This window comes from Papio anubis, chromosome 5, assembly GCF_008728515.1.
Source record: "Papio anubis isolate 15944 chromosome 5, Panubis1.0, whole genome shotgun sequence".
In the NCBI taxonomy this organism is placed as follows: domain Eukaryota; kingdom Metazoa; phylum Chordata; class Mammalia; order Primates; family Cercopithecidae; genus Papio; species Papio anubis.
Window position 1 is genome coordinate 53,815,139 of NC_044980.1, and position 12,022 is coordinate 53,827,160.

The 12,022-nt window shown below is 35.4% G+C and overlaps 1 protein-coding gene across 15 annotated transcripts in view; it reads right to left on the reverse strand.

The window, feature by feature from the left end:
* PDE4D (phosphodiesterase 4D) overlaps positions 1-12,022 on the reverse strand; it is a 1,533,637-nt gene that overhangs the window by 216,420 nt on the left and 1,305,195 nt on the right. For all 15 annotated transcript variants that reach the window (XM_031666728.1, XM_031666727.1, XM_031666725.1 and 12 more), the window contains one exon: positions 4,028-4,064. In XM_031666728.1, coding sequence (XP_031522588.1) covers positions 4,028-4,064 — 37 coding nt within the window. The remainder of the gene's footprint in view (positions 1-4,027; positions 4,065-12,022) is intronic.

A 12,022-nucleotide genomic window follows, 5' to 3' on the forward strand; every position in this document is an offset into this window, starting at 1 on the left:
CAGTTTATCAGCATTGTGCCTCCTTAGTGCTCCTTGGCCCCCAAGAACTCTGGCCAGGAAAAAACGGTCAGTTGCTGAGTGCACTCCAGTGGGATTCCTCTCTAGCCTTGGTGCCTAAGGAAACACCCACACCTAAAGATTTCAAAACAAACACAAGAGAATACTTTAACAATTGAAATAAAAAAAATTTAAAGCTGTCACTTTCTCTGAGGACCAAAGGGATTCTAAGCTTATAAGGGAAAGCATAAGAAATCAGAGATGGAAAAGAGTTTAGGTTAAACACCAGCAAGAATTTCTAGCCCTGACAGTGTTTTAGACAACGGGATAGACTGTGGAGAGATACTATAGGATCCTTTTTGAAAACTACATCTATCCAAGATGTTTCAGGCTTTAGCCTGGTCAAAAATGTTCAATATATCTTTGCATGGCTTCCTAAATTCTCCTCTATTTTAGGATTTTATTCTTTTCACGTCAAAGGAAACCATGATTTGGAAAGACCAGGGAGAGATCCTTTTGTGTTTTGGAGATGGACTCAGGCATAAAGAAATGAGTTCTCAAGAAGAGGCAGAAGATGAGATGGATTTGAGAGAGGATCTTCGAACACTTTCGACAGGGGAGGGCCATTTTTAGGAGCCATAGGAAAGAAAATATGCACAGAAAAATAAATCTAAAGGGTATGAAGGAAAATGTCAGTAGCAGTTATTTTGGGGTTTGGAATTTTAGAAAATTTTCCTTTTCTTTTTCTTATTATTTTTCTAAACTTTTTATGCAAAAAGTTTTTATTTCATGTTTTTTTTTTTTTTTTTTTTGAGAAGCATAGCTTTTTCATTAGGGTTTAGTGTAAAATTCCAACCTTCAAAGCATGCTAGGAAAAGTGGATAATTCTTTGGCCTACTTGGCTAAATATTTTTCTGAGTGACTTTTCTAAAATCAGTTGTTTTCTGTCCTTTGGTGAAAGCAATTATGATATATCAGGACAAATTAGATTGGTATCACTTCAAGTGACATAAATATCTCATGTTTTTAGTTTTAAATAATTAATGCTAAAATAGCGTTTACCGTTAAGTGGTAAGTGTTCTACTTTGTATTAAAGAAAATTTGAGGAGTTAGTTATTGGGTCAGCAAAATATGCCAATCACGCCCAACAGGGTTTAAGAGAAGGCCACTTAAACGTACTCACTGGGACTTCTCTCTTACCCACCTCCCCATAGATGCTCTACCAGTGGTGAAACTCTTCAGGGTTTAATAGTTTTTTGTTTTGTTTTGTTTTTAATTCTAGTGGGGCTTTCCAGGTCTTATACTCCAGTAAAAGGCCATTTGTGAAAATCGTGATGAAGCCACTTAAAAAAAAAAAAATCAGCAGCCTCTTGAGTAATGACCACTCTCTACAAGGTATTGTGAGTCACTTAGCTAATCATAAGCAAAGTCTTAATATATTATGGGATTATTTTTGGGCATCAGATATGCCTATAAATTATACAGAGTTGATTTATATTCCAAGTTCTATTTTCAAGTATACTAAGTACACATCTTTTTTATTTAAATAGCTTACTAATATGGACTAAATTATATATATATAATTATATATATTCATATATTATATATAATTATTATATATAATATATATGTCATTATATAAATAATATATATATATATAAACTAAATTTTGTGTGTGTGTGTGTGTGTGTGTATTTCCCAATATCTTGAAATTAAATCTTAGTTTTTTTTTTCTTGGAGATTATAGGTACACTACAGAAAATGTCTAATTAGGTAAAAGACTAGATTTCCTTGGAATTTAAGAGCACTGATGATAGGGTTCAAGTCCAATTTATTAATCTATTTGTTGCAGATTAATAAATACTACTTGATATAAAAGAACATATGTCATACACAGATCTTTTTTCATTTTTTATTAACTATTTATATATTTTTTCTTATAATAATACCTAGATAATTTGGTTAGAAACAAGAATAGCTACTTGAATGAACTCAAACTGGAATGATTGGTTCTGTTTGGTGATGTTACTTACATTGCTATGCCATATTTTGTCTGTTCACCTCTCTCTCAGGCCTTAGATACAGAATTGTAAGTTTTCGTTCTTTTTTTTTCTTTCTTGACAGAGTCTTGCTCTGTTACTCAGGCTAGAGTGCAATGGAATGATTTTGGCTTACTGAAACCTCTACCTCCCAGGTTCAAGCAATCCTCCCGCCTCAGCCTCCCAAGTAGCTGGGATTACAGGCACCCATCACTACGCCCAGCTAATTTTTTGTATTTTTAGTAGAGACAGGGTTTCATTATGTTGGCCAGGCTGGTCTTGAACTCCCGACCTCAGGTGATCCACCCACCTCAGCCTCCCAAAGTGCTGGGATTACAGGTGTGAGCCACTACACCCAGCCATGTTTTCAATAGTAATCAATTAAAAACCCCTAACTTTATAACATTTTGGTATCACATAATATTATTAAATCATACAAGTGTAAAATTTTTGAACACAGAAATACAGATACTAGAAAGAATTCATGATCTCCAGCAAAACCTTCAGCAAACAAGATGTTAACCATCTGAAAAGGATGGTGGTTGTATTTTATTTTTAATTGCCTGCATTAATTTAAAAAGTAACTATTATACATTATGTTACTTATGAATTGATTATATTGTAGGTCTAACTTACAGTAATGAAAGTTTGGAAAGTTTTAAAAAGTAGAACTATACATAATCCTACTATCTAAACCCTGTAATCCATTTAAAAAATAATACTTATGACATTTTAGAAAAGAAAGAACATTTTCGGCTCTATACATTTAAACCAATGACAAAGTTTTTATATTATATTTTTGAGCAATTGTGCCTAGCATTTTACAAGCATGGTATTATTTCAGTGTCTTAGCAACCTTATGAGGTGGGTACTCTTGGAACTATTATTTAACAGAGGAAGAGATCAGGCTTGGAAAGGTTCAGTGACTTGCTCAAGTCCATTTAGTTGGCAAGAAGAGGTGAAAGGGTTTTAACTAGATCTGACTGCCTTTCATCCAGCTCAGTCCCCTAACTTTACCAGTTGAAAACAAAGAGGACTCAGAAAATTTAAGTGAGTTGTCCAAGGTGCAAGAGCACCCTGATGTATGATATAGGACTGATTATAATTTTTACAACCTCTCAGTATTACTTGCATTTCAGTATTTAACATTTCTTACTCGTCAGTGTTGGTTTTAAACCTGCTTCATGCCCCAGTTAAATCAGTTTTATCTCATTCTGCCCTTAGTTGTCTATACCAGGGACTCTCAACTTCTCCTGCACACTGGAAAAATACTGAGGCCTTTACCAAATACAGATGCTTGGATCAGATCTCCAAATTTTTGGATTTAATTGACCAGGGCTGCAGCCTGAGCATGGGGATAAGAGGTCTCTAGGTTAATCTAACATGCAGGTAGGGCTGAGAAGTACTGGTCTATACATAGAAGATCTGGTCATCAACTCTTTCATATATATATTCCAAAACATTTTAGATCATGTTATCACCTGCTTGCATATATGTCATGTGGTTAAAGTATTTCCATGATTTGTATGCCTAGAAGGAAGAAGTAAACATCGACACATCACTCAGCTAAATCTCTGTACAAATGACATATGTAAAAAAGAGATAAATAAGGTATTAGGTTGAATTGGAATATTGAATTTCAAGCACTGATCATATACCTAATTATACTAAACCTAACTTAAGCCATGATATAGCTTTCTGCTTCTGGTGCTTATGTCAGTTAAGGAACTATGGGCCCAATTAAGTATTCCCCTTAGCTAATTTGTTATTTGAAGCAAAGACAGTCTGGTTCTATGGGTTTATAAGAAACAGATTAATATAGCCAAAGCCACTTTCTCTAGCAGTGCTTTTGAATTGCTTGAATGAACCAAGAATTTGTATTTATAGTTGTGCTTGATTTAAAATTAAATTAAATTAATAACCTGAACTAATCCCCCAAATTAAATTTTTACATCTGTGAGAAACCTGCCCATTCACAAAGCTGTGCTTACCTGAGCAAATGGAGTCACAATCAAGTCATCTCCATGTCTGAAAAATAAACCAAATCCCACATTAGAAACCACCAATAACTCTGTGCTCAGTGTCAATCAGTATTAAACGGCAAGTTCCACTTTCATGAGTTCCCATAGAGAATTACAGTGATTCCATCCTTAATCTTCAGCACATGTTCTTCCCAGCAACTGGGTTAAAAATATGTCTTCTGGGATGTTAACCATTGTCCAACTCCCTGGGCAAAAAGAGGGGCTTCTTGATCATCAACCAGGGTTCACTGTTGCTTTTTAGGTACACAGGATATGCAATAGTAGAAATGGTGTTCCAGCAGTGGGGCCTGAGTTTTACTTTTGGCTTCTTACTGTAGATATTAGTAAGGGGTGCTGTGGAAGGAACCAGCAACTGCAGTGACTTCAGTGAGAGAACCCTTGACCATCTAACATTTGAAGGTGATTGGCATGGAGTGTTCCGCATCATCCCGTGTAAGTCTTGGACAGGCTAGGAACTGTAGATGACATGGGACTGCATCATACACTAATAAAAACCCAGCGCAATTTTCAACTGACTCACATCCCAGCCACTGTAGTTACTGGGGAATGTTACTGTGTGTGGTGTTGCTGCAGCAACCCCAGCTACACCGTGCCTGGGTTATGGGAGCAAGGTGTCAGCATGACGTGTCTTGGAGGGACAGGGAAGGGCAAGGAAATTTGTGCAATATTCCAGTTAGAGGAAAGTGAGAAACTGGGGCCCAGGGTTCTTTTGTGGTATTTCTTAGCATGAATAATTTGAGACAAGGATTTCCAGAGTCACCATCAGCTATTTCTTGATCTAGCTAGATAAAATTCTTAAATCAAAAGTGAATGCTGTTATTCAACACAGACAGCTCCCTGGACATGGCCCTAACTGAGAACAATGCACGTAAACTTTTTGCTCACTCATGAACAATCTGAAAATGACCTGAGTGGCCCAAAACAACACCCATGAAACATGCTGGGGCACAGGGAGCATATGGATGATGTTACTGAATAAATTGTTACCAATAGCTAGAATAGGTGCTGTGGTGGTGATCAAACCATGTGGAGATCTTGAAAATAAAAATGTGGGAAATAAAAGCAGAAGAAGGGAAAAACAATGTAAAGGAAGCATGTGTTATTTTACACCCCCTTAGTTCCAGAATCATGCTTTTCAAGAGGCAGCTGCTCTTTGTAGAGATTATTCATAGAACTCTAGTACTCTAAGAAGGCAGGACATTGGGTTTTATGATCATTTTATAGAGGAGGCAACTGAGGTTCAGAGAGGGCATAAGGTCTAAAAGCTAATAAGTGGTAGAGGTAGGATGTCAATCGAAGAATGTATTTTCCCATGTTGATGTCTAACTGCCATTGTAACAGTATTAAGAGGTGGGGGCCTGTGAGAAGTAATTAGGTCATGAGGGCTCCACACTCATGAATGAATTAATGCTGTTATGGTGGGAGTGGGTTAGTTACCGTAAGAGTGGGTTGTTATAAAGTGAGCCCAGCCCCTCATGCTTTCTCTTTTGCATGTGCTCACTTGACCTTCCATTTTTCCATCGTTTGGGATGATGCATCCCAAATACCCTAATCAGACGGTGATGCCATGCCCTTGGACTGCCCAGCCTCTAGAACTGTAAGATATCAACTTCTTTTCTATATAAATTGCCCTGTCTGTGCTATTCTGTCATAGTAACAGAAACTGGACTAAGATAGTGTTCTTCTGTCATCAATAAATAATTTACATAACTTACACTGACTCTCAAAAAAAAAAAAAAAAAAAGGTCTTCTGAAGTCAAGCCCAGAAAAGCTCTTTCCTAGAACAATGGCCCAGGATGAGAACAGGCCTGGTGCACTGAAGTGGCAAGGAGGCCATTGAGCCCAAGGGAGCCAGCAGAGAGGGATGGAGCCAGCAGAGAGGGATGAAGCCAAGGAGGAAGAGCAGCTGCCTAGATGAGAAAGAAACAGATACAAAGCTGCAATGAGAAGCTCAGTGATTCTAGAGAATGCCATGTAAGGCAGGAAATTCAGAATCATGAGTGGTAATGAGCCAGGCAGCAGATCATGGAGCCCTTGTATGACATATACAAGAACTTGGATTTTACTCTCTGATGGAAGTTTGGGTTGGAATTTCAGCTCTGCCACATACTAGGTGTATGAAATTGTGCAAGTTATCAAACTTCACTTTCCCTTGGCCTCTTCATCTGTAAAATGGAGATAATAGCACATACATATAGTTATGTTTTGGGATTCAATAAATTGATAATGTTAAGTGCTAAAAAATGTGCTTACCACACAGTAAATGTTCAATAAACATTTCTATAATAGTAATTAGCAGTAGTAGTAACAACTTTTAAATCATAATGATTTTTGCTTTCCTATGTAGTCAGGAAATTGCAAAGACTCAGAAAACTGATACTTCACTAAGAAGGACTCTTGAGACCCTGTGACAGGTCTATACAAGATTGAGGGCTTTAAAGGGGTAAAAGTGGAAACAGGGAGACCAGTTTAGAGAACAGAAGAGATGAAGACCTAAGCTAAATAGTGGTAGTAGAGAGAGAGGGAAGATGACAGCATTAAAAGCTCTGGGGGAAAGAAAAAGTTCTGGGGAAAAAAAGATATGAAAATTTCAAACATTTACAAAAGTAAAAAGAATGCTATCATAGCAAGTGTATTTTATATACAATATCATCAACTGTTACAACAATGTTGCAAGGTAGGTGATATTACTGGCATTTTTCAGATAAAAAAATTGTAACTCAAATTGGTTGAGACTTAACACAAAGACATGCAGGTAGTAAGCTACACAGCCACACCTGGAATGGTCCCCTTTTGTGATATTCATTGGCTGACTTCTATGGAACAGTTTTAAAAGACTAAAAACAAAGCTCTAGGAAAATGGCCCAATAAATGCAGATTTCAAAGTGATGCCAGGGTTGGCCAGCTACATTTCTTCCTTGGCCCATCATTCTGACTTTGCCTTCTGGCTGTGTCATATAGGTAAATATAGGGCTACAATTTCTCTTATGTACTTATTTTGAAACAGTAGCCTAACTCTCACAAAACAACTGAGAAATACTTACAGATACACTAATGTTTAAAAAGTCTGAATACAAAATCCAGAGCTAAGCACTTCAGCATTTGACAACTTTCTACACACATAAAGGCACCTTTAGAACTCATTTGAAGCCAAACATTCTTGTGAGTGGTGGACAAATCAGTAAACTGTGTAGTGTGTTAGAAGTCCAAACACAAAAGACATTTTCAATAGATGTATATACTACATATATTGCATTCAAGATAGTTCAATGGTTTCTGGGATTTAAACATGTTATTAAAAATTCCATGATGGGAGGTATATTACACAAGGAGAAACGACATGCCACCTATGTCGACTTGATTTGCCAGTCCGAAAAACTATTCATCTGCTCCAGTACACGGCCAAGCTGAAGACTTTGTATTACAAAATGGACGAGAGGCAGTTCAGATAACCAAAATAATATGAAATCTGGTTATTGTCCCAAGCTATAGTCTCTTCTTTCATTTTATTCTTTATAATTGCCTACTACAAAGTTTATTTTTCTCAGAACTAAGTCATCTGAACCAAGGCACATCATGAATCTGAAATGAATCCATGGAAATACATCCCCTAATTTTTTACATAGATTACACTGGATTTCAATATTTCAAAACTCAAAAGGGTTGCATATTTATTAAAACATTTAATTTTTTCTTTGGTTGTATTTCCTTTACAAGTATTATAAGTAATATACTTTATAATATTTATGATAATTTACCAGTCTTGCTTTCTTCCCTATGAAAGCATAAAGACAGTTATCATTTTAGTGAAGGAAATATATTACTTTTTAATAAATTGCCCAGAAATTGTTTCTGCCAAATATCTCAAGATGGTCTCACTTTAGTAACAGGAAAATGATTCCTAGCATTTCAGTGGCAGATTCCTCAATAAAGGGCAGGTTATAGGCTATCCATTTATTTTCAAAAGTATGTCATGATTAAATTATCTTTGAATATATACCTAACATATAATTTAAAAATCTTTGTCTAAGTCCTCAATTCAATATTAAAACAGATCTTTTCAGACATACTGTCACTAGTGGAATGAGGTAAGTAAAACATATTTTTATTTGTGGTTAGAAGAAAATAAATATAATACAAACATATCTTTGAATTGTGTCTTATACTTTGCTTATAATAATTTAAAAACAGATCTGGTAGCTAAGATCAACAGAAGATTCACTTTGTGAATATGGTTTGGCTTCAAGTATGTGTGAGTTTTAATGAACTGAATAATCACATATGCTAAAAAATCCTATGAAAAAATGATTCTGAAATTTTGCACCTGAACAACTTTACCCACAGAAACTTTTCAAAGTGCCTTGCCACGTAAAGTGGGGCTGGGAGGGATTATAATACAATGTAATAAATTGCGGCTTCCTAGGCCTACTTGGCTAAATATTTTTCTGAGTCTCTTCTGAGATGGGAAGAGACTATTGGGGTCTCTATAAAGTGATGCAGAAGCTAGATTCAAAGTCACACAGTGAATATCGCCTGAACACTTGAAATTGTACCTCCTGGTAATGTGAATTTTGGGTGAGGATGTTGCAATATTGTCTTTCATATATAACAACAATAACCCTTAACAAAAAACAGCTGGGATCTGTTTTAAGGAAAATACAGCTCTTTTAAGAAAAGAACTGGAGTGTTCATGGAGGACAGGCGGAGAAAGAATGAGGGATAGGAAGGCTCAGAAAAAAAGTCATGTTGACACTGCGTGCCTATATGTATGTATGCATGCATGTATACATGTATGTATGCACGTATGTACGTATGTATGTGAGTGATGAGACTGGTACCCAGGTAACAGTCACAGCAGAATGCAAGTGGAGAAACTTCTTTTTTTTTTTTTTTTTTTTAATTTATTTATTATTATTATACTTTAAGTTGTAGGGTACATGTGCATAACATGCAGATTTGTTACATATGTATACTTGTGCCATGTTAGTCTGCTGCACCCATCAACTCGTCATTTACATCAGGTATAACTCCCAATGCAATCCCTCCCCCCTCCCCCCTCCCCATGATAGGCCCCGGTGTGTGATGTTCCCCTTCCTGAGTCCAAGTGATCTCGTTGTTCAGTTCCCACCTATGAGTGAGAACATGCGGTGTTTGGTTTTCTGTTCTTGTGATAGTTTGCTAAGAATGATGGTTTCCAGCTGCATCCATGTCCCTACAAAGGACGCAAACTCATCCTTTTTTATGGCTGAAACAGTCAGGATGAACTACTGCAGGTCACTGTGGGAGTCAGTGTCACATTGGTCTTAAGTTTCAAGATGTCCAAGGAGGTGCCACATGCTCTGTCACCTTCCCTGCTTACCAGGAACTGAACCAGAGTCATCTTCACTAGTCCCAGGGAGCCTTGCCTCTCCCAAAGAGAAAGACTTGCTGAATCCTTAGCCAGTGCTGCTGGAGGCAGGAGAATACAGGGCTCAACAGTACACTATTGTCTTCTTTTTCCTCAGACAGTAGAGTCAGGAACTTCTATTCTCTATCCCCTGCCCTATCCTTCTTCTACTTCTGTATTATTTATCACGTTATTTTCTACCCTTACTTTTTCTGTAATAAGAAGACAGAAACAAGCAAGAAACTGAAAGCAAGAAATCTAAATGCCCACACTCTTATGGAGACTTTGTTGGGATCCATAAACGGTTCAAGTACTTAAATATGAAAAAGCCTGTTTTCATCTTAAAAAAATAAGTTCAATCAACATCAGCACCTCAAAATATAATTTCCTAAACAAGTTCATTTCATGATTGGTTGAAATCTTAAACACACTAGGTGGCAACCTTTCTCTGTTTTACTATGACTAAATCATAAGGAAAAGGAGATATAGTTAACTAGAAGGAAGTTTTTACTTTATGGAACAAAGTCCCCTAATCCTATGATATTTAAAGCATTAGTGGTCATGTAAGACCTACTGCTTTTGAATATCACACATTGCAAATTTTAGCATGACAAATGATTGCATGAACTAGCATTTTGAAGGAGTCACAGGCTGGGGTTTATGTTTGAATTTAATCTTTTTTTTTTTTCCAATGGCATTGAAGTTTGCTATGTTGCCCAGACTGGCCTTGAACTCCCGGGCTGAAGTGATCATTCCCGTCTCAGGCCATGGAGTGCCTAGGACTACAGGTGTGTGCCACCGTGCTGGTCGAATGGAATCGTGTGCAAACTTTTTTCATCTTCTGTGATTCACTCTCTCTTACTAGAAAGATATTCTCCTCTGAAGTTTGTCAATAGGATTAGGAAATTGATAAACATATAGAAAATTAAAATAATATTTTTGAAATATATTTTAAAGTCCAAGATTTTGATCATTTTGAAATCCTAGTGTCTTTCTTCCCTCAGACTAAAAACTATCATCCATCTATCAATTCACCCTTAACCACTTTTTTTAGAATTACAGAGAAACAAGTATGTTCTAATTTTTAAATGAATATAAAAATATTTCTGGGAGCCTAGACTATTTGACAACACCCTAGGATTAGCTATAGGAGGAGCCACATCTACTCACAACTATCTAGTCCCATCTTCATCAAATTATGGACATATAAAACAAACAAACATAATATAACCTACTTGATCTTTACGTGTGTGTGTATACATATATGTATATATCTTTATGTACACATACACACACGAAGTATATGCCTACATATACACACTTTGGAAGACATAGAACAACTTAAAGAACAATTCAAAGATAACTATTGATAACATTTTCCCGCTGCATGTATGTGAGCACATGGATGTAATACAGTATGTGACTATTATGGAATACATACTTTCTTATAGAGTTAGAATCATAGTATATATTCGACTGTAATATTCTGCTTTTAGCATTAAACATTAATGAACCATAAAAATTCTACATGCCTTTATTCTTTTAAAATATTTTTATTGACTCAAATCTATATTTGGTAATCTCTAAAATTTTTCAAGTTATGTGAATCCAAATGTATTAAAATGTGAGCATTGATTCTATTTTCAAATAAATAAAAAAAAATCATGTGGGTTTTTCAGACTAATTTCAGTTCATGTATCATTCATTCATTTTTAAAAAGCTACTTATTAAAGGAAATATGCTTATTTTAATTAAATATACGTAAGACAAAGTTAAATATTAAAATGCTACCTGAGAAATTGGGCTGCACAGGGAATTCACAGGAATGTTAAATATTTTATATTGCTACCTGCTTAAATTAAAATCATGAAACTAATTTAAGACAATAAAAATATTCTGAAAAATATGACTACCAAGAAAATCTTGCAAAACCAAATTAGTTTTTCCATATAGTGTTTAAAAGAGATGATTTGTTTTTCCAAAAATAATGTTCACTCTGACAAATTATAAATTTAAGAATATAATGAATGATTTAAAATTACTTATAAAAGAGGCATTAGATTTTTTGATAAACTAAGTAATCTATATAGTAAACAAAACAATACCAAAAATACATAAAAACTGTGTTTCCTTGGTATTAGACATACTTGAGGATATGGATCCTCTGTATTACTTGGCCTTTTAATTTGAAACTAGCTCCATTTAAGTCAAAATAAATTAAGCAGTACATCTATTTATGAAACCCTAGGGAATAAAGTTCCTAATATAATAAAGCCAACCTCAGTTACAAATGAATGTGCTTTTCCTCTTTGAAGCTATTGCCACTTAGAATTAAAATAATCTATTTAACACAAAAACTTGTATTAAAAATCACAACTACCAAAACTTTCAATTTAGCAAGAATGTCCAGCAACCTTTTACTGAGAATCAAATAAAATGTAAATTAATATATGAGTAACATTAAAACTGTCTGGTATTGTGTGAGGTAATATCTTCCAAATTGAAAGTTTTCAATGCCAAACCCAGGCCACATGTTTGTATATCTAGTTATGCCGCTT